Source organism: Brachionichthys hirsutus, chromosome 7 (assembly GCF_040956055.1).
Source record: "Brachionichthys hirsutus isolate HB-005 chromosome 7, CSIRO-AGI_Bhir_v1, whole genome shotgun sequence".
Classification (NCBI taxonomy): domain Eukaryota; kingdom Metazoa; phylum Chordata; class Actinopteri; order Lophiiformes; family Brachionichthyidae; genus Brachionichthys; species Brachionichthys hirsutus.
In genome coordinates, this window is record NC_090903.1 from 4,601,842 (window position 1) to 4,625,727 (window position 23,886).

Genomic DNA, 23,886 nt, shown 5'->3' on the forward strand with positions numbered 1-23,886 from the left:
GGAAGAACGCGACATACGTTTGTCCAAGCGGCCTCGCGGAAAAGGCTTTCTGTAGAGGAAGAGAAGTCTTGGTAAAGACTTGATGGAGGTTTTGGAGGTGGACCGGATTCATTGAAAAGCAGCCATCTTGCTTCAGTCACCTTGAGCAGTGGGTCATGATGAAGTGCAAAGCCAGTCAAACGCAAACTTTTCAAGCATAACGCGCCTATAAATCCTGTTACCTATTAATGTCCGTCTTGCAGTCAACACCCGAAGCAACAAGTTAGCCTCGTCCACCCCACCTGCTACGTCAACGCACATCCATACGCCAAAAATGACCATGGCAGGGTTACATAGATGTTCCCAACGGGCTGCAGCCCTAAGACATGCAAACTCGTGACCATTTCGGTCTTTCGGTACGTGAACACATTTGTGTCTTCGGGGAGATCGGCAGAGTTTGACGTCAGGACGACGTCCTGTAGGCAGAGGTTGGATCACAAGACCTTTGGCTGATTCATGTGTCTTCCTGTGCTTATGACTAGAAGTCTATGATTATCATAGGCTGATTAGATTTCTAGGGAGGCTAGAAAGAAGAGGAGAAAAAAAAAGTGAGCAGGTGTCAACCATTCTTTATCTCGCATATGAACCTGCATCTCAAGGGTTTAAATGTCCTTAAGCAAAAAGGATGCTCGTTGTGTCCAAAGGAAATAGCACGCAGGACATTTTTGGTCAGTGGAGTCAAAAATAAAACTACTCCAGATCCAAACTTTGCAAAAACAAAACTGGTGCTCAGTTGATTGGAGGGTTGAAAGTCTCAACGTCCCGAATCAGACCCAGGAGTCTCTGGTCCACAGAACCGGACATTCAGAGTGTCAGCCGTGGGAAGAGAAGATGGGCCTGCTGATGTTGCTGTTGGTGGTCATGGCTGCCAGTTCCCACCTGGAGTGAACAAAGGAAAAAAGGACAGCTTTTACATTCACAAATGCTACATCGATGGATTTTAAGCGCCGGCCCAGTCTGAGTTTGCAAACAAACAAGTGCTGTAAACACATTACGCATATCTGGAGCGTCCTGCATCGCCAGGGCTCGCAAGGAAGGATTCCTAATCGGGGGGGCAAATCATGCAGAACTCGAGTGAGACTAGTGAGCTTAATGTACCTCTGCCAAGAAGAAGAGCAGTATTAAAGAACTGCTCGGACAGTCAGAGCAGGAATAAACATGGAAGTCTAATTATCTTGCATAAATACAGGAATATCTTGCTTTTAGAAACTGACCGATTATTTTTCCGCTGCAGCAGCGCAGTGTGGCGTTTGCCCTCAATCCTCTGCGCTTCTCTTTTCTAATGAGGGGCTACGTTGTGGGCGAGGATGAGGGAAGGCCCTGCTGTAACACGAGAACCAGGAGCAGGGTCTAGTGCTGACCTGCTGACAGGTCAGAGGTTGGACTCCAGATTATTATCTCTGGCTCTGGTTTCACACTCACTCCCCTCTCAGTTGCTTTGTTCGTTGTTTTGTTGTAGGTGTGTGTGTGTGTGTGTGTGTGAGTTTAAGGCGGGTGATTGGCATTGGAGCTGGAGATGCCAGTGAGGGGCAAAGGGAGTTAACCAGAGTCTTGTGACCCCGCCAGGGTGAAGAGAGACAACGGCTGAATCTGAAGTGAGCAGCGTACGAGGTGGCAATGATAGCGTGAGCGGAACCTAACAGGAGTAATTGGTACCAAGTCCACCGGGTCCATGTCCACTCCAGATGCACTTGTCTCATGAGATAAACCAGCTCATCGAGGTCCATTCAAGAAGGGCTTGCAGAAATCAATAAAAGCTTAAATTATTTTATATGAAGCTAAAAACCTACTCTATAATACAGTGTTTTATAATTATGTGTAAAAGGCAAACTTTCCATGTCACTAACAAAAAGAAAAAAGAAGCAGAGTTCAGATTTGGCACATTTTCCTGGACAGTTGAGGACAGCCGTAGTTTTATTGATGTTGGTGTTTATTGACTACTTTACAAGTGGCTGCATCAGAGTAGAAGACGTGGAGGATGTCTTTCTCCATTTTTCAAAGAAGCTCTTCAGTGACATTTGTGGAGTTAGCTTGGCGACTTACTGGTGCATGGAAAAAGTCAAGGGTGGGAGTGGAGCAATGTTTCAACAGAAATTACCTGAAAGACTAAAGAAAAGAAAATTCATTTGAGTTTAAGCAAGCTCACTCGTTCTGTACGGCCCGGTAGGGTCAGTGGCCCGACAGTTGAGGACCTCTGCTCTGTAGCGTTGCATGCTACAAGTAAATTGCGTTTAAGCAGCGGTGCGCATAACATTTTTGGTCGAGTTTGCCAAAGAACACCTGAACATGCTGTTCAATATTTGCTCTGCAGAAAACGGATGTGTTTTAGGGTGGGGGTTCAACCGTGTTAGAGACACATGACCTCTGCTATCCTCAAAGGAGGTCAGAGCATATTCAGCACTAAGACTTATCCAGTCACACACACACGTACAGCTGGTCCCCACGTAACGACAGTAAGGACGCCGTCCGTCGCTAAAGGATTGTCGTTAATTGAACCCCCGTTGACCAATACATATACAGTATGTTTTTATATTTGCATACGTATCGGCCATTTATACTGTGCACGTGTACGAACTGACTCACACCTCTGCAGCCGGTGCATTCCGCTGGTTGTCACGGCGATTCCTTGACACCAAACACATTCTTTTCATTCTTTAGGAATGCCTTGTCGTAACTCCGAGTCACCGTTAAACGAGCTCCAGCTGTAATTCAATTTAACTACTGTTGATCTTTTTACGAATTATGGCTAAAATAGAAAATTTCTCATCATTTCATTCATTTAATTTCACTGGATTTCTGGTGTTTTAGGTCACAGCCAACACTTTGCAGCTGCTAGAATGCACTGTGGACAGTCGGCAGAAGATGTACCAGGGACCCCCCCCCCCCCGCCGTCTGATACACAATTTGTCAATGAACCCCTTCTAAACTCCAACACTGATGACCAAAAACCAACTTTGTCATCCTCTCACCACAGAAACCGTTTCAGTCACACCGTGGTTAATAGTTAGTCAACTCGACTCCACTGTTAGACACAGACACAATGCGGTACCAAAAGAACTTTGCGTTCTAATGCATATCGTTTGTCGTTATTCATTTTGACCCTGCATGCCGAACTGCTTTGTGCACCCTGCGTAAAATGACAGACACATACAACGACTCACCACTTACTGAAATAAACGAGTCATCTGAGACAAAAAAGGATTCTAGACTGACCTGAGATCATGTGGGAGTCCCGACTGATCCAGACTGGATTCAATGACAGCGACTTTGCATAACGTCTTCAAACTAGGGCCTGAAAAGAAGAGGAGAGTACAACGAGTCACGGCCGGATCGGAACTGTAAATGCAGTCAGGCAGGTGAGATCCAAGAATCGCTGTGTTTCCCCCCGCAAGAACAGCAGAATCTAGCAAGCGTTCACACATGGGGGCATTAAAACACGATAATGCTAGGGGCCATCTTTGTAGTGCCATTCCCAATCTGCCTCTATGACTCTCATCCACCACCGTATGTTCGCCACTAACCACTGTGTGGTAACATGGGTGACCGGCATGTGGAGCCGTGCACCACAGGGGATGCCACTAGTGTACTGCCAGTTCCGTATGGTCCCTGTGTGGACACAGACCCTAACTGTGATCTGACTGCATTGCAGGCTGTCCCGGAGCACGCAGGAAATGACTATATCTGGAAGTCCATGAGACGGAAGTGTCCCAATGTGATAGCACAAGGAAGGGCCAAGGCCAATGGTGGAAGGAGGGGCACTGGTTGTATCAAACGGGAGACAACCAGATATAAAATACGTCCTATCTTATTTTACAGCGGCATGAAATATACGGTGATTTATGTAGCTGATTAAACAGCGTCTGAAGTGAGGATGACAAAGATACTTACTAAAGTCTAAAATGTACAAGTCTGAATGATCCATGAGGTTAAATTCATCGCCCATTCCTTGCTCGGGACAGGGGCTGTAAATGGAACAACAACAACAACAAAGTAAACATGAAAAAGATTAATGGCTTCACACACAAATGTATTATTTTTGTTTACATATGTTTAAAACAAATTAATTCAGGACAGCAGTCGCTCCTTTAACCCCTAGTTTTTTCATTCTTTCTGACCATCTTTCTTAAGTCATTAAGGTTCACAGAGGCACCGATTATCCTTAAAAAGAGACGGGTTGTCAACGTGGCGCTCTGCTCTCCTTATCACAGGCTGACATGATTTAAGCCTACAGGAAGTACAGCCCTGCAGTGAGGCTGCAGGCTGGCCGGCGCAGATAGCGTCCCAGACCCATCACGGCACATCTGTTTCCTGCTGCAGCTAAAACACACACCTGTGGTCCACCACAGCTTGGAAAGCTGCACCGTCGCTCGCTTCAGTCGCCGCCATCTTCGTGTCAATTGATCAATTGACTGTAATGCAAAACGCAGCTACACACTAGATTCATTCATTCATTCATTAATCTTGCTGCTTACCCAAAACACGGGTCGCGTGGTGTTGCTGGAGCCTATCCCAGCTGGCTACGGGTGAGAGGTGGGGTACACCCTGGATGAGTCGCCAGCTCATCGCAGGACTTCACTTCACTTCACTTCACTTCACACCCTTCGGTGTCTTGTACCCCCCTGTCAGCCATTTCTGTGAGGCAACTGCGCTACGGTGCCCCCCCTCATCAAGGACAGCGTTTAAAAATAAATCTAAGTATAATCCTGCAAAACAACTCTGAGCAAATCATCCATAGCAACAACACACCAAGAAACCTGTCCAGATTAGAGGGTAAAAAAAATGAACTCTATACAGTTGACATTATCCAGAGGACAGCTTCACTCCAACAGGTGCAGTTAGCAAGCGTTTTAGTTTCTATACAGATCCCCTTTCCTTTAGTCCCGTCCGTTTTTCCTTCATGGCCCAAACTTTCATCTTGTCGTTCCACCCTCTCCACCCATCAATCTCTATTCCTCTTTCCTGCTGTCTTCTCCATCGTGTCTACGTTGGCTGCGTGTTCAGGATGTTGTAAGGGTTTTACGTTGCTAATCTTCCCTAAACAAACACAATACTGGCTTCAAGCAGCCAGGAGAGGTGCGGAGCACGAGTGCAGTCGTCCCAGGGGGCCCCAGCTGGGGAAGTCATTATGCACACCGCCGCCGCCACTTTAGGAGGTGAGCCGGGCAGGCTGGGCTTGGACCGTCATCAGAATATTCAAATCTGCAAATCGTTGTCAGTTGCTGACATGAGCAAAATCACAGTCGAACTTTCATTTAACCTTGCATCGTGTATCTTCATGAACTAAAAGACAAAAAAAAATAGCATTATGAAAAGAAAAATGCTCATCAGTTACATTAGGAACTAAGTGTGAAAATGACCCTTAAAATTAGTCTACAAAGTAGACCACCGGCGTTTGCTTTTTGAGCTCACAGAGCGAGACGAAGAAGAACGCTTGTAGATAAGAGGATGCTGTCATGGGAGCCACAAGAGGGATGAAGACTGCATCGAAAATAAAGAAATACAAAAATAGCAACAACAAAAAAAGCTTTCTCGCATGGAAAATGTCCCAAGTGTGAAATTCAGCAGGACATTAGGGAACGCTTTATTGGACATCGCAAAAAAGGCTGAAAGGGATCGTAGAAAAAAAAAGGTGCTAAGAGGCGTGGAAAGACAGATCTTCAGTAGTTGGAAGTAGAAACGTCACAGTGAGCGACTTTATGTGGCGTCCTGGTGTTTGATGGGTCACTATGTTACTCGATCAGCAAAGTATCACTACGTGTGAAGGCGCCCCCCCGACAGCAGCAGCGGTTCCCAGTCGGAATGAGGCCTGAGTGATGCAGCCCCCCCCCCCTACAAAAACACAGCGTGCCATTTCAAACAACACTCAATGACAGCGTCTAATCACCTAATATACTGAAACTGCCTGCGCCATCTCATTACCTTGCAAAGGTAAGGACTCAAAGCAGTAGAGGAAGAGTTGAACTGCAGTCTGGAAGCCAATGAGGCGGCAGCTCTGGGCCCTGGGAATCCTCCAGGAACGTAATTGACCACTAATTGTCCAAATGGCTTTCAGACACAACAACAATGCAAACCAAGTGACAAGAAAAAGATTTGGTTTCGGAAACGGTCTTCATGATTAGCACCTGGGCACAGAAACCCGCGTAAACAACACGGGCAGATGCCGAACTGTTGTCGAAGTGTTTTCATTGGCTTCATCAACCGTATCCTCTCTTCTTGGGACTGATACGATCTGCATCCTTTTCCCTTCCCCACTTCCTATTGAACTTTGGTCTTTTGGAACGTGGAGCTCGCCGGAACTCATCACAAACTATAACTTCCTGCTGGGCATCTTATCAGGATAGCCAGACCTGCGTCAAGTTATTTCAGCACCACTTTTGATTGAAAACATGAAAAGGTTGGGAACCGAAAACCAGGCAGCAAATTGCAATCAAGTTCTTCATTAATAGTGACGTAGTTCACCATTAGGCCCCATTTACACAGCACTTTTTTTGTACTTACAAAATACACCGCGTTGTCTCCGAAATGATCCCCACACACATTTATCCTCAAAAACTACAAAACGCTGTAGTCTGCATCCTACAGCAGCAGCTGGTGGTGTAACTTCTCCATAGTAGGTTGTTTTCTGCTACCTTTGTGTTCCCTCCGGAGCCCATTTCTAGAAGCCTGCGGTTTTAGTTCTTAACAACTCACTAGGTTCCTGAACGGACAGGCTAAAGGGAACAAAATGATTCCGTATCTGGGTCATCTTCGTCACTACTGCAATGGATCTGCAATGTGAACCGACTAACTCAAAATTCTAATCACATCTTTCCATTTCCAAAGGTCAACTTTCTGTAAAATGTTAGATATCGTTACTTTTCAAAGTTCCAGTTTGTATATATATTTTTAATCACTTTGAAGGAAAAAACATATTTTAAATTTGTGTGTAAAAAAAAAAAGTGATCTACTGATAAAAATGTGATGAAGGAAAATATTGACCTGTTGCTATTACAATTAGAATTGCCACATTTTGCTAGCTCGTGTTTCTTAAAGCCAACAGACTTCGGTTATCACAGCTCCATAGATTCCCGTCCATTTCTTCTGCCTTAATCTGGGCCGTCTCACCTCGGTTTACGGAGCTATCTGTGCCCCCTCCTGGGCCGTGGCTGGACAGTGGGGATTAAGACCTCTAGCTGTCCAGACCAAAACCTCATGCAGAGGGTGAGACTCAAACTAGAGCTGGCTCCAAGAGAGACGCCTGGCTGCAGATTAGGACAGAGGCCGTTTCAGCCACGATACTGTAGAAGACAGGCCCTTCAAAACGCGAACGAATATAATGCAATCTGCTGGAAAATGACGGGGAATAATTTGTGCTCCGTTTGTTAGGACTAGCTGCTATCGACTTAAAATGCTTATAAAATGAGGAGGACATTTAATAACACTTCAAGACCTTGAACACAGCTGCGTTATATACAAGGAAACATCTGAGGGGTTAGCCAAATGCCCCCCCCCCCCATTGCTGGCGGATTTCACATTGAAATATAAGTTACTTCCTTTGAAGTAATAAGATCGAGACTGCTGTCAAGGTCAGCAGCCGAGGAGGAGCCACTCACTATAAATAATGACGACAACCACGCCACGGCTTTAGTAATTATCAGCAGAATAGGCTATTAGGGAAACAGATGATTATCTCCTGGTCTAGTCCTTAACCTCCATTAATTGGATCTGTATCAGTCTGTGTCACTGCAACGTGCAATTGTGTAATCCCAATTTGATGACTTGGTACTGTTAAAGCCATCGGCCGCTTTGATTGGATCCCCACTCTTTTTCTTCTTCTTCTTCTTCTTGTCTACGCAGGATGATATTGTTCTAGCGAACCTAAATCCACCATGATGTGATGACAGCAGTAACTCACAAGCTAAACCCGCGGTGTTTGGAACATGCGAATGTACGTGGACGACAGAATCACGAAGCCTCACCTATACAGGCTGTTTATTTGAGCTGCTGTGCAACACTCAACCTTATGACTCCTCAATGTATACAGCCTGTTAGCGGGTTAAAGAGGGTTAAGATGCACGATGAAATACTATCAGGAGCTTGTCTTTGAAGAGTAAATCACAGCGTTGCCGCGCTGCCCCACAGCACCGTCCCCGCCACGTGCGAGATGCCCTATATCCTGTTCGGGTCACCTCCACTGTTTGACAGGTTTTATCTCTGCCACACTCGACACACACAAACACACATACACACATACACACACACACACAATCACAGAGACAATTAATAAAGGAAACTTCTGCAGCCTACCCTTTGACACCGAAGGGCAAACCGTAACGTGTGCGTGGCATCAAAATGTGTGGCGTGTTGACAGATGTGTTTCCATGGAGCCAAACGTCTACTATGGCAGACTTTCAGAGTCTACAGTGCAGGATGTGCTGTGCTATAGTGTCATATTTAGATTCAACACCACAGAATCCATAACAGGTTTCAGGGGTTTCTGTGCAAAATGCACGCAAGAAAGTTAAATATTATAGAATTGGTTTTTGTTCCCATGTTGTGTTTAGTCTAAAAAACTGCAAACCATCAGGTTCTCGAGTGATAACACAAACTCTAAGCAGCTGGACTATCATAACAGCAGCCCTTGCATCCATTGATAAGGTACAGAAGGGCCAAGCCGCTGATATCGAGGCACCAGGCTTTTGACCTTTCTGATCAACCGAACAAAAGCCTCAGGACACTTCTGAAGCGTCCAGCTCATCTAGCGGTCTTGAAATGACCAGCTAAACACCATGCGGATTAAATATCACAGTGAGATTCTGTTGGATCACACAAGAGGTTTTTTGGGCAGGGAATGTTTTGGCTACTTGTGAGATTACAGATTGTTCAGAATAGCCGTCACACATTCTTTCTACCTGAGAAGTAGTTGCAGAACAATTACGTCTGCACTTAACATTTAGTATTTTCAACTATACTGAATCAGAAATGAGTCAGCTCAGAGTCATTATAATGCATGCAAACACACACAGAATGGGTCGCAGTGTCCTTCTGGCGTCTGTCCCGAGCAGAAGCTAGAAGTAATCTCGCAGTGCAATGGCCTCTTCAGTCTCACCGAAATTTTGAATGAGGCGAAGTGAAATCTTGTGAGCCGGGATATTCTGAGGCTTTAAAAATCCAAATATAGCGTGGCTGTCAAAACAATGCAAGAACACAGTGTACTGGGAACCACAATGGGGAAGTCATTTATGTTTCTGTTTGCACTGCGTGATTGTGTTAGTTTTTACTGCCACTCCTGATGCTGCTGTTTTGTGGCGAGTTCTGTATCTGTATGTTTTTAGGGTTCCTGTATTACACGTTGACACGTTTCTTACAAGTAAGAAAAATACATTGATTTATTTATAAAGTCTGGATTGAGTGATAAATTGTGCATGTGGCAATTACTTTTTCATCTTTTTAAGTACCGGTACTTAATATTCAGACAAGATAAAATATTTTCCCTTTTTAAATGTTCTTTTTATTTGTTGTTTTAAAAGAGCTGCTATTAGAACACTCAAACAGGCAGAAGCTCTTACTTCCTGTTGCTCTAAGTAGAGGCATGACATTTGCAGGTTGGAGTTGATGTTATGTGCAGGATGAGGCTGTGGATCGGCTATTATACCGTGTGTGGGAGACAATTATCCAATCTCCATTTAGTGTGATCAAGCACACCGTATAAAAAGAAACAATGTCAAGTTAAGAATAAATATACATGTCATCACTTAGAAGGGCCATTGCTACATTCTCATACACAGATTCCAAGCTGTCTGCTCCCAGCACGCCAATCTGTCACACCATTTTTCATATCCTGCCCCTCATAGGAAGCGCCGTTCCAATCCTAGAATGCTTCCTGATTTAGTTCAACCCACACTTGCTATATGCAGAATCAGACGAACGGCAACAGCTTGATCATAAGCTCAGCAGGAGCCCCACGGGCCTTGTGGCGCCGCCTTCAAGCCCAGCACCACTTCGGCAGCACGGAATTCTTTGGGAAAGGCGGTGGTAATGAAACAAGGTTTCACACGCGCTGCTTGCCTTGTTGCCTGTGTGTTTGGGTGAAGGTCAGTGCAGGTGGAGTTAGTCATGCACGGCTCGTTCTCCGTGGGGCAGTGAGCAGGTCTTTGTAAATGAGTGTAGCAGAGGCCCTGGGGGTAGATCACGTTGCACTCTGTGAGAACGAACGCTCCCTCAGGTCATAAATCAGAGACGGGGCAGAATTTCACGCCTCTCTGCAGCTCATCAGGCCTTTTTAAACTGATGTAAGTGGCAGTGAATAAACCGCCTGTCATTCACACACGCGTGCACGCGGCTTATCTGCTCTCACACAAGCCAACAGTGAATATTTGGTGAGTTATATACTCTCGTGCTTTCTGTAGTGAAAACACAAGAGTATATAAATGAATGAATAAAAGGAGCCTTTTGTTATCAGGCTGCTGATTTGATTTGTTTTACAACTTTACTTAGTGTCAACACACTTCAGCGCCAATGTCCAGTCCAGCGTGTAACCACCCCCCCTTTCTTAGTTTTATTATCCTTCGCTGAAGTAATAAATTATTCCTTAAATCCTTGCAGGTAAAATAAATATCAGGAAATGGAAAGGGTTCTGTTTTAGGTCAATATGAAAGGACAATTGAGCAAGAAAAACAAGATGTAGCCCATAAATTTGATCGCAATTGCCTCGGCAGACCAACCAAAATGAGACGGGCCACAAACACACAAGCAAAGTGTCCAACAAGTAATTCATGATGGCCCCTGCGATCATTTGTCAAGCGGATTGTGACAGACACCAATAACTCGGTGTTGTAAGGTCAAGCAAAAAAACACACACAGAGATGGCCTGTTTTCAAAGTGGTGTTCACCCTAAACGAGAAAATGTCAAATCACTGGTAATCATGACGGGAATTAAAACACCAAGAGGCCCTTAATAGGAAAACTTCCTGCATAAAGGAAGGAAAGCAAACAAATAAGTGCGATGAGGAGGTTGTTTGCATGGTGGTTGTTTGTGTGTCTTAGTGTATGTGTGCACACGGGAGTTCCTGTGTGTAAGAGGCTTTAGTGGGCTCTTTTAAACAACAAACGTGCAATGATGGTCAAGAGAACCTGTGTGGCCAATTTGCTCGCAGCCTTCATGGAGCATGTTCCAATTAGTACAGTACCAGGAAAACATCTTAGAACTCAGCATCAGCAGAACTCCAATACCCCCCCTCCTCCAGCACACACACTAAAGTTCTCTCTCTCTAATGTTTTTCTGATTTGCATTCATGAATAATCATATTCTGTTTCACAGAGGTATAGAAACTTGAATTGGCCTCGGTTTCCTTAACAACTGGCCTTTTAAACAGGATGTTGGAGATACTGCCTGGTGTTTGATTTCTTCCTCTGGTCAGCCAGCACCCTCCATCGTCCCTCTCCTGCCCCAGCTCTATCTGCAGTCAGCGCCCCAACAGGAAATCAGGACTCCTTAAAACCCGTCCCGGGCTAATCCCGGCGAGAAACCAAACAACGTAAAACAATCTCCAAAAATAAGCATCTTCTAAAGCTCTTCATCCCAGCTATCATTTTGTCTTTTCTTGTACATAAATAACTGGAGCACCTCACAGAGAGTCTTAGAATAAGAAAAGTGATTTGTAGAACACATCTGCAAGAGTGAAGTAAAAAAAAAGAAATCCTATCAATGTGTAAGAACTACATTTCACAAAAAAAGAATCTCACATTTTATGCAACCAATCCTTATATTTATGAATGCATTGTAAAAAAAAAAGGATTTTGAGTAAAACATTGCTTATGTTCATGCAACGAGATGATTTTACTTGCCAAGATATCATAAAGTAAATTGTTTCCAGTCTATAAAAAAAAGGGAATGACAGATAAATAAATATCAAGTAAATGTTTTTTATAAAAAGATAATCAATGCCATGTTTCCAGATTTTATTTGAAATCTAGACCTGTCTGACTAAAATGTCTCTTTTATAGACGCTTTCATGCTGTTGCATTATGGATGAAACGTGTGTATTACAGTGGCCTCTGAAGCAGCAAACAGAAGCCTGTGGGACTTGAGGTTCTGTAGACGTAGAGGGGCTGAGGAGACTGTTAGCCACAGCCTCTCGATTCCCGCTATCAGCTTATCCCAGTGGGGGGGGGGAGTGAGTCTGATAACACAGCCTCACTGATAACAGCAGGGCAGATCCAGGACTACCCTGGAGAGCATGCTCGCGCTATAAGCTTCCTCATTACGCCACTGGCTACTGGCCCATCGCTAGGCTGTCGCCAGCCCAGTGGCATCTGAAGACCCAGCAATCACTGCTGTCTACTGGAATCATCACAGACGCCTCCCCCACAGGAGCCACAGCCTCCATTTGGGATTTTGAACAGTTTGTCTTCTCAAACAAACTACTCAAATACTGAATCGAGACGTTTCTCTAAAGCCGCCAGGCGTTCTGTTTTTATCACAGACCAAAATTCCACCGGCGCTCCCATGTTTAGACACAAGTCAGTCCTTGAGCTAGCTCTGTTTAATGATCCATGGATGGATGGATGTTTAATGACGTGCTTGTAATGACTGTCCTTATTTATCAGTCAGATGGAAAGTGAACAAAAAAATAATGCCTTTAATGTGTTTGCGTTGTTGCTAAACATACAGTATATTAATGTGCCGTTGGTTGAGGACCTCTTTAGCAGCCAGCAAAGACAGTTCTCTCAGGCTGAATAGTTGTGTACCAAGGCATCTTTAGAATGGGTACTACACGAATGAACAAAAATAAATAAAAATAGTTTTTTAATCTTCGCTGAAAAATTCTAACTCTAGAAAAATCAACCAAAGAGAAAAGAAATTGCACCTAATTAATCTAGAAAATTTAACATGCATGAAAAAAAACACCTTCAACCCTAATTTCCTTTCTTCACTCTAGCAGGGATAGAGTGATAATTGTCGGTTTGGTGACCTGCCTAACTCTGACTGGCTTACTGTTATACGGTTACCATGCAGTAAAACAGCCAGATACTACAAACTCAGTACTACGACCAGAGCAGAGTTCTGATAGCATTTCATTGCGTCGTAATTTAATTCTCAATTCACTGAAGGCAAAAGTGGTAGATTAGAGGGACAGCTTAGCCTTTCTAACGCCGGATGTATATCATAATGTGGCTAAGTTATGAAGACACTGGTGCAGGTACAATGTTGTCTCTGTCCTCTTAATAATGCAGTAAATATGTGTCCATAATACAGTTCATTTTGGACAAACACGTCATGACACTTATACTGAGACAATGCTTTCAACTTAAGAGACAACAAAAACTAAGCTGAAGTGTAAAATATTTATATATAAATATACATCACAGTTCAAGCGTTCAGATTTTCAGCCCTACCTTGTTCCTCCAAAGAGGATGATTCGATCTCCAACCATACAACAGCACTGACGTCTCCGTGGACACGGACCTTTCCCTTTGGGGTCTACCTTCTCCCAGGAAAAAGCTTCTACGAAATGACAATACAAATCTGATACATATATCCTCTGTTAAATTCTTCTGTGAGTGAAGGCCCTATTAAATAAACATAAATAATAACATTCTTATTTTAAACACATACATATATATATATATATAGCTAATATTTAACATATACAGGTAGTCGTCGATTTATGAACACATTTGGTTGTGAGGGTTTTGTCGTAGGTCGGTCCTTGTTAAACTATCATAAGTGTATTATGCTGCGTCATGATTCTGTAAATGAGGAGTAGAAAGAGACAATTTCCTCTTGGTAGACATCGTGGGTGAGAAACTGTCGTACACTCGACTCACTCGCTCGCTTTCCGGTATGACGTAGCCACACATGTTGTAAACAAACAAAAAAACAACACACCAGTACTGTCGTAAGTTGCAGATGCCGTAAGTTGATCACTACCTGTATTTAGCATATACAGTATTTAACCACAAACGCATGATCCAGGGAAAAGGGAGGAAAAGGGATGATGAAGGCAAGAAGATCAAAATCAACTTCACTGGGAAACAAAACTTTACATCTCAGACATATATCCACTATTCTGCTCTGCTTTCTGATTCGGTCACAACTGGGGTTGCAAAAGTCCGGGAATTTTCAATGTTGGAAACTTTCCAATGGAATAAATGGGAATTTAAGGAAATAAATGGGAATTTATGGGAATAAACTGGGAATTTTCAAAATTGAAGGTTTGCTCCTCATAGGGAACGTAAAGATAGTTTATTTATTATAGTATATTTTAGCTTAATCTTGACTAAAACAAACAGATGACATTCAAGTACACTTGAATGTCCATGCCATTCCTCCATCCCATGCACATAGCACACTGCTTACTGCATGATTATTGAGACCACGCCTCCTACATGCACTGTGCATTCCTCCATCGCGTGCACAGATGATTTCTGGAAGACTGAACCTCACTTTTAAGCCCAAAGCACAAGACTATTGAAGCAACACATTAAATCTTGATGATATTATGGGTCAATATATTTACCAGTATGTAATGTTTAAATTGCAAATATCAAATACAAATGTATTCATCTAGTAGAGAGCTAGCTGATGCTAAATTAACCATAGCTACTTCACTTCATTTACCATCTATGAGGCACTCATAAAGATGCTAGCTACATCAAATGTGATGCTGTTTTCTGCCTCCTGCCAGATGTTGAGCAGATCAGTCCAGTTGTTTAGCTAGCCTCACTATTTATATATATGTTCATGCCATTACATAATTATTCTTACAAGCTGTTGTTTTCTTACTTTACAGATTTAATTCATGGAATATTTCCCAAATTCCCCATCTTAACTTCCCATGGAAATTTACCAGAAATTTATCAGAGATTTTCCACCCGTTTGCAACCCTAGTCACGACACTGAAGCCCTCTCATTGATTAAAGGATGACCTGTGCTGCCTCACACTCTCAAAGCCATCAGTATTGTCCTATCTCTATAGCAACAGGCCATTCAGATGGTTTGATAATTGGCATTGTAATTGTGGTGCTGCCATCTAGTGGACAGCAAAGCACAGATTTAAAACATGAACTGGTTCTCTCTGTTTAACTCTACGAAGCTAAACATTACCAAGTGCGTCATCCCTTATCATCATGTGAGGGCCTGAAAATTGGAAATACTGAAGAAGGATTAGGCTACAATAGGAGTTAGATCCTTTTTGTGTGCGTACTTACGTTACAACTTGTGCAGAGTTGATGCTGATATCATTATATGTATTCCTGACCATCAAAAAACAAGCCGGAACAGGCAGAAAATAGGCCATGTTTCATTTAAATAACTGGACTATTGGGTTGTGCATTCAAAATTCGTATTTCATCCAGAATATAATAATAACTGTATATCACTATTTCAACATTAAAAATGACCGAGGTGTGAAAAAATCCTCTACAACATTTGAGCAAACTGCAAAATTAATCTGGCAACATATCTGAGAACTGAAAAATCCTCCAGTGATGGAATTATTATTTGTTTCATTTGTGAGCTTCTCCCAAAAAGATGTGGCATCTGTGTTTTGCGTCGTGAGCAAAGGGAGCAGCCAGCCACGAACGCAGGACTGAAAAGGGTGCAATAAAAGGAGAGAATTGACTGCTTGGCTCCGTAAACAAGAATGCGTTGGAAAGTGAATCAAAACAAGTTAGCAGTGCCAGGGGCTCATTTCCCCTCTGGGTGTAAACAGTCATCAGCGTGTGAAGAACAAAACGGGAACTAGTACGAATCAAAAAGAATGAAGAACACAATCTGACCAGTGTTTTACGGCTGTATAACACATAAAAATTACCTGGACTGAATTTCCAAAGGTCGTTGAAGTGCCGGTCTAGACGGGCATTATAGCCTCCAAATATGTACAGCTCTCCATTGTAGGCAACTAAACACAAAAGTAAAATATAAAGTGATGGTTTCTTTTTTCCAGGTTAGCTGTGCAGACCAGTGGCATTTGCAGGTCAGTAAATGGACCGTGTGAATCAATTCTATTAGCTGGATTTCTGAAGTAGAAAATATTGGCTCAGAAATGAAGGAAATAAAACCTTGATTATACTCTGACAGCAAAAGATATTTTTTAAAAAGCAAGACATGCTTTAAATAAGAAATGACAGCAGTTCACGAATGGATCGTCACAGTCGAGCTCAAGTTGTTCCTGTTACAATACATTGGACTTTTCAAATTAAAAGAACAATATGTTTAATGTCCCATCATTACTTGTGACTTTCAGTATAATGTCAGTGATTTCTCATTTCTGAATTTCATGTAGAGAATATAGTATTTCTGAATGTTGTTGTTTTTTTTTTACAATAACAGTCTTATTAAGCCATTTCCAAAATAGTTAGGCCATCGTGTAAAATTTCAGACAGATGATGATGATTTGAACCACACAGTTAATTAAAAAAAAAAAAAGAGTACGGACAACAAATAACATTAAATGCTGAAAATACTTTTTGAACTATATGCCCGTTATAAATTTGATACCAGCAATATTTAAAAAAAAGTTTGGACATGAGTAACAAAATCCACACAAGCTGGGAACTACTAAAAGATGACACCTAACAGAGCAGCTCAAAACCAATGACGGCAACCGGCAAAAGGTTAACAACATGATTGGGTATAAAAAAAACAAAGGAATCTGAAGGGACTCAAGATGGGATCACTGCAGACAAACAGTTCTATTTAAGAAGAATGTTTCTAGCAGAACATTTTCAAAGAATTTGAAATCTGAATTTCATAATCTGCTGTCACATATTTTTTTAAATATATGTGCCAAAAACAGATAAGATATTTAAAAGACATGGCCAGAAAGAGATTTGTTGATACAATCTTTATGTCTGTGTTTGATTATGGTGATTCTTAAGCATGGCTGTATCTTTGCAATACTGGCAAGCACTGGACACCATCTACTCTGGAGCACTGAGGTTCAACTCACGTTAAATGTTGTAACCCTGCCGACTTGTGCTGTTGCCTGCCTCGCCCGACATGCTCTTGAAAAAGAGATTTTAAATCTCAAAGAGACTTTCCAATGGTTTTATTGCAACTATGACTCTATCCCCACTATTTTGAAATGTGTTGCTGACATCAAATTCTAAACAAGCACATCCTTTTCAAAAATCCTTCCAACATTTAAAAAGTTGTCCCAACTTGAGTGGCTTAGGACAGCGTAAGCATGTAAAGTGTTTGTGTCTTACAGGCGGAATGGCTCCGGCGCCCCTCGGGCAGTAGCTGCGTTGACGGGGTGCTCAGCCAGGAGTTGGTTTCCGTGTCGAACACTCGGATCTTGTTGCAATAAATCTCGTTGTTGGAGTGAAAGGGACCGAACCGGTCTGCTCGCCCTCCAAATACAAACATCTTTGTCCCGATGATGGTGGCTGAGTGGAAGTCTCTCCATCGTGCTGGGGTGCCCTGTTCAGAGAGGACAGGCAGATGATGTTTTCACGTTCCATTCAGTGACAGTGGAGAGAATATAAAGCCGTCTGCTATGTGGACAGAAAGCTACGAAGGAAAGTACGCTGAATGCAACCTATACACGATACCACAAACTATTCACGCGTTCTTGCATAACCTAAAATACACAACATAAACTCGTTCAGTGCTAAACTACTCATAAATCTGGGAGTGAACTTCATCCTTTCACTAATGACAATGAGGCTTCCAAACCAACTACTTCAGGTAAACACTGCCCTCTACTGGACTAAGCACCTTATTACAACAACATGTGAATCAAAAGTCATGATGAAGAAGGAGAAAGTGAAGCTCTCGATTTACTGATCAATCTACATTCCCACTCTCACCTACGGTCATGAGCTTTGGTTCATGACCGAAAGGACAAGATGCCAGATACAAGCATCGAAATTAGTTTCCTCCGCAGGGTGGCTGGGCCCACCCTTAGAGACAGGGTGAGGAGCTCAGTCGCCAGGGAGGAACCCGGAGTAGAGTTTATAGTTAATCCATACAATAATCAATATGCTGTCACAGTCCGACACTGGTGGCATAACCTCCTATGAAACACTGAGCTCCTCCCTCTCCATCTGGCTATTTATGTTATAAATATATGCCAATAATTGCTCTCTCGTCCCCGTGGTTGCATGCTCTCTTTCTCTCTGTTTGTCCCGCATTGTGTCTCACTTTGCATGTCATTCTGTCCATGGCGCTGCAGAATCTAATCCAGAATTAGTTTGCCCACTAGTAATTCCACAGTGTCTTGGTGAAGGCCAGCAAAAACAGGACCTCGTTTGTGGAGGTAATATTAGTGAAAGGGTCCAAAAACCAAATGGTTTTGTTGTAAAAATGTACCCCGATTTCAACTGGATCTGTTTGCTCAGATATTAAAGATAGAACCAGGGAATACAGGACGACACATAGAAAGAGAGAGCCTGAAAACACCGAAGAAACAGGGAGGATGTTCTGGCTGAGAACTGTCCAGAGAGTCGGGTCCAGAGAGGCAGCAGCTGATCAGGTGAGATGTGTAACAGGTGCGTCTCGTTCAGTTCATCAATGCCTCCGCAGCTGTGCAGGGCAGAAATCAACCTGCGGAAAGGGTCACCATAGCAACAACCACAGATGGGGGTTTTAATGTTAAAATGTAATATTGTTTCCTGACCTCATTCTGGATCAGATCCAGAAGACATTTTGCACAATAGTGCATATTGGACCTCACTATGACTGGGATGTTTGGTGAGTGAATTGAATGCATATTTAACAAGACGTGATTTTTCTTTGTTTTATTTTAAAGCCTCCATTATAAGTAAATTGGAAAATCCAGATCGTGACAGTATCCGCAATCCGGATCCAATTTGTCTGAAATATGGTGGGAAGATAGAGGTGTTGAAGCTCCATTGACTGCAATGTAATCAAAAATTCCAAAGTGAGCCAGAATCCAGGATCTCTGGTGGATCATCACCACAATTTTCCATAATTAACTGTTCCTGGTAAGATTCGCAACATTTCCTGAAAACGTCTTTAAGATCCGTCCAGAACCTTTTGAGTTGTCTTGCTAACAGACTCCAGAGGTAACAAAGAAACCAGTTCTTGCCTAAGGATCAAATGCATATGTTTACCAGCACGTTTCAGGAAACATTCTCTCACAATCCCAGCTAAATCAGTTGCTATCGTACCATCATTTTCTTGAATGCAAAACGTGACCAAACCAGAGCTGAAAGCAACGGCGGAGCGAGCTTGTCCACAAAACGTCATAGTTCATGCTAGGGACAAGTGTCTATATAAAAATATACCTTCAAATATACATATTAAGAATAAACCACATGAGAAAACTTGAACGCGTACACAAATGGCATTTCCCAAAACAGAAGTGTATATCCTCCTCTGTACTTGGCCAGCCTCTAGGCTGCTTTACATTGCAGCGCTTTGTGGTTTGGTTCGTCCGGCTGTACGGCCAACCCCTAATAATATACCGGTAGTTATAATAAGTAATAACCTGGCTTGTGGATTTCCAGCAGGGCGTTAAATTTAGCTTAGCATGATGTCACTCCATTCTCTCCGGGTGTTCTTTTGAGCGAGCGCTTTGTGTCCACTTTAATTTGGACTTGAAAGCACAGACAAGATTCAAAACAAGTAATCATAATCACGGATTGACATTTGGTGGATACTGGTGGTTTAGACTCACTCTTCCATTAATCAATGACCAAACCATCGCCGTGGTGTCCAGCTTGTGGATGTCATTCGAGAAGCAATCCGCCTAGAAATCAGTAATGGAGAAGAAATAAACATTTCAATATGCAGCCAGCTACTCATTTATTGCTGCGAAGAGTGATGAAGACTCACCAGCTGTTCGTACCCCCCAAATATATACATTGCATTCTTCAAGACGCAGGCTGAGTGGCCATCCCTCGCCCCAGGAACAGCCCCCGAAATCTTAGGTGTGATCCATCTGTGGGTGTCTATGGAGGAAGGACAGTTTATAGAAACTCCACTCTAGAGAGGGGCTGGTCATCTCATTTTACAACACTTTCACACACCAGTCATGTGTGATGGAAAACCGTCGCACACAGAGGCAGGTGTTGAAGCTCCCTTTTGTTATCACGACCTCAACGTCAAACGTCAAAGTCCGTGACAGAATAAATACAGCCTGAAAACGAGAAAAGCCCTCAGAGAGAGCACAGACCTCCTCCAAGCAGCTCGTTCCCCTCCTAACTGGATTTACACTGTCCCCATGGTGATCTGGATCATCACCAAAATATTAATTTATTTTTTTTACTTCTCATAGTTTTTACTTTTCAGTTCTATGAGACACATTTGAAGAAAAAAAACCCGGATCTGTGTCATTCAGACTGTCATGAAAAAATGTTGATACGGGTCGCATAAGGGCAAAAACACATCGGATTTGGGTCATTTCAACCTGCAGTGTGAACGCAGCCCCAATTAGACCGAGACACATTTTCAGATTTCTTTTTCATCAAGATCCATCCACCAGTTTTTCCTTAATCCTGCTAAATGCAATGAGTACACCTATTTTTGGAAAAAATGCGACAGTATCCGCAATCCGGATCGGGATGAAATCCGGTGGTGAGATAGAGCCCCCCCCCCCCACCCCCTACATGACTGTGTCAAATTCCATAAACACCGGTTAATAATCAACCGAGATATTCAGGAACCAATTTTGAAGCTCCATTGACTGCAATGTTAACAACACTTTCAAAGTGATCTATAATCCAGGATCTCTTCTGGATCATCACCAAAATGCAATCATCCATTCCTGGTAACATTCCCAACATTTTCTGGAAATGTCATCAAGATCCGTCTGTCAGTTATCTTGCTAACAGACAGACAAACAGGCAAACAAACGCCGGTGATTACATAATAACACTTAACAGCACGGGAAGATGAAAAATACACTTACTGATATCAAAAGCATAAAGCACATTACAGGCCCCCTCTGTGTCGTTGCGCCCACCCCAGAGGTAGATAGTATCATCCAGCAGCACAGTTGTGTGACCATAACGCATATATGGCACTTCACGGGCACGTTCGTGTCCTCCTGTCCTCACTGGAGGCAACTTCATCCAGCGCAAAGACACTGCAGATCAACACAGTCAAGAAATCATATTCATTTAATCTACTGAAAAAATGTTAGCACATCTCGCTTCCGATTCGTTTGTGTGTGACAACTACTTTTTTTTGTCGTCTGGAGAACTTTTCGGAAACTACACTGACCCAAATTACGACAATGTTGCAGACAGCAGTTCAAAGCATGTTTGAAAAATTCATGGGCGATCCAAAAGATTTCAATATGAAAACTCAAACTGTCATGACAGCTGCCTCACATGGATGCGCTTCCTTTGACTTACTCTACAACTCTTCCTCTGCAAGTTTAATTTAACTCATTTTGAAAGGCGCAAACATAAGTTTAAATATATCTGAAAGTGAAGAAGAAAAAAAAAAGAAAAAGGAAAACAGCCGCAGCACCTTCAATGACAACTGGCGCCGCTGTAAAAATCGACATCAAAGAGAAGGAACACAAAAGATATAACGTAACAATTCTGAAACAGTAGTTGAGCTGGAGACATTTGCATTTCAAATCATCCAGAAACATCCATTTGGTTCCGGGTCATTTCCCGCTAAAACAAAGGTCAGCAGGCACAATCCACGGCGCAAGTTGTTCAAGCAGGTGTCTGATTACACAGAGGCAAAAAACAATCGATAAAATGGATTACACAAGGAACAAAATGGAATAGTTCTATAAAGATTTGAGCTGCATATCATTTTTTTTTAAATCATGCAATAAGTAATAAGTAAACATCAGAAACAAACAGACAACTTGTTTAATTGCCGAGTGAATTTAGTTACTGTTTAAACTGAGACGGTTCAATAAACTCTGAGACCAGCGCTTATCTTGATTCTGTCACTTCATGCAAATATTTTCCTTCATTACAGCGATACTTTGGAACATTTAAGGAGAATGGCCTTTCGCGTATTTTACCAACAAAGAGAAACCGACAGTATGCAAGTATGGACTTCTGTTGACAAGCCCGATTGCCCTTGCAATTTAAAAAAATGCTGAAATGACACTGAGCACCAAGAAGTGAAAATTATTTAAATGCTTCCCACAAAAATAAAACCCCTGAATACTGACGTATACTCACACCCACCTGTGTTGAAGACATGCACATCAATCTGGCGGAGTGTCTCATAGTCTTCCCCGGAGCAGTAGCCTCCAAAGGTGTAGACCTTATGCCCCACTGCCACAGCAGCATGGTTGACTCTCCGCGGCCCTCCTTCTAGGTGCACAGTCCAGCGCAACATCCCACGCGCAAGCACCTGCGTGACTGCCAGTCCTCAGACCATCACTCTGTTGTCCACTCGGGCTCCATCAAGCGACCCCCATGCACCGAAGCCTGTGATCACAGCGGGAAACACAGCATTCTGCTTATAAGGGGACAACCTGGGAGTGGCAGACGAGCAGAGCAGAAGGGGAGAGGGAGAGAGAGAGATTGTTTGTCCTCTTGGCTAAGAGTTATTCAGCCGTGTTGGTGCTGACAGGCTCACAAACCACCATATTATCTAAGCTGGGAGAGTATTTTAAGAAGTGATCTAAGCCCATCGCACCGCTGTCTTAATGATCCATCTCCTCCCTGCGCTCTCCCATCGCACCACAAAAATATAATGCATACAGAATGAGATGCATGAACACACCACATCGATACAGATGTTCTCTCAATGGTTCAGTAAAAGAGACAAACGCTGACATGTTCTTTTAGCTATCTTGGGAGTCGGGTCCGCATGATCGTGCGGACTTTGGGGTGGTACCGCCCCCAAAGCATCAGCAACATCAGGGTGGAGATTGGACTGTTGATGATTTTGGATTAAAAGCGATCCAGTGGAGTTCAATGGCACCCATCAATAATTCGAATCACAATTCCCAACCCAACTGTAATCAATACTCAGCCGTTCAATGTTCACAGTAACGCTTTGTGTCCAGCAGAAAACGAAAAAAAAAACACATTAAAACAACCTCTTGACAAAGCATTACATCCTGACCTCCAACCTTTGTTTGATCTTAAAAATAAACCCCCAGTGGACCATTTAGCCTTTCTATTTGTAGACCACGCACCCCCCCCCCCCCCCCCCCCCCCCCCCCCCCCCCCCCGTGGAGCGACACAGCCCATATCTGGACAACAGGCAAATCTGAATCCTCACTTTAATTCATTGTTGCCAAAGTTCTGGCGCACAGCAGCGATCAGAGTGAGAAGATAAAGAGTAGTTACAATGAACAAAATAAAATAGTGAATAATTGAGGAAATCAGTTTGCGGATTTCTCATAGTTTTAACAAGCTACTACTCAGCCCATTCAACTTTTGATCTGGATGACTTAGCCTCGGCGCCGGCTCATTAGAACCATCGCTGCTGCCTTTGCAGGCGACGGGCTCGTTAAACACATCTGATTATCTGCTGCAGACTGAGGACGTCTCGTCCGGTTATGCGTGAAGCGATTACACAGATCGTCGACTTTGTTAAACTAGCAGTGAATTCCTCGGACACTAGCTAGCCCGACGTTAGCATTCAGACAGAAATAGCATGCGCCTGGAAGGATGACACCGAACCACTCGGGCACTTTGGTAGCATTAAACAACATGTTAATGTTCATTAAAGCCGCTGCTTGGAACCCATGTCGGGACGTATAGCTCTTGCTAGCTCCGGTTAATGCTAATCTGTGGAAGACACGCTTGCTGATTTAGTCCTTATAACTGGCTTGTAAATACAATCGACCGGGGTGAGTTAAAACAGACTCGTGTCTCTCCCCCCCCTTAATAAAGGCTGTTTAATTAAGAGTGAGATACGCGCAGGAGTGACATTTAGATACCTTCCCGTCGCGCCGGTTGTTGTTG

At 43.1% G+C, this 23,886-nt stretch overlaps 1 protein-coding gene across 1 annotated transcript; it reads right to left on the reverse strand.

Annotated features, from left to right (window-relative positions):
• Positions 1-621: 621 nt before the first annotated feature.
• Positions 622-23,886, reverse strand: klhdc3 (kelch domain containing 3). Its single transcript, XM_068741375.1, has 11 exons — positions 23,862-23,886; positions 22,150-22,395; positions 20,901-21,077; positions 19,826-19,941; positions 19,668-19,739; positions 17,233-17,446; positions 15,837-15,923; positions 13,417-13,525; positions 3,928-4,001; positions 3,253-3,331; positions 622-918 (listed from the first exon to the last, which is right to left on the reverse strand). Exons 2-11 carry the CDS (start codon positions 22,301-22,303, stop codon positions 852-854), a joined length of 1,149 nt encoding a protein of 382 aa, XP_068597476.1. The 5' UTR covers positions 22,304-22,395; positions 23,862-23,886; the 3' UTR covers positions 622-851.

Excerpts from the sequence above, each read along its gene's own strand:
- klhdc3 (XM_068741375.1), bottom strand. The coding sequence starts at position 22,303 with ATGTTGCGCTGGACTGTGCACCTAGAAGGAGGGCCGCGGAGAGTCAAC. Across the intron at positions 19,942-20,900 it reads GCTTTATGCTTTTGATATCA|ACACCCACAGATGGATCACA; the intron begins GTAAGTGTATTT and ends CTTCCTCCATAG. Across the intron at positions 3,332-3,927 it reads CTTGTACATTTTAGACTTTA|GCCCTAGTTTGAAGACGTTA; the intron begins GTAAGTATCTTT and ends TCTTCTTTTCAG.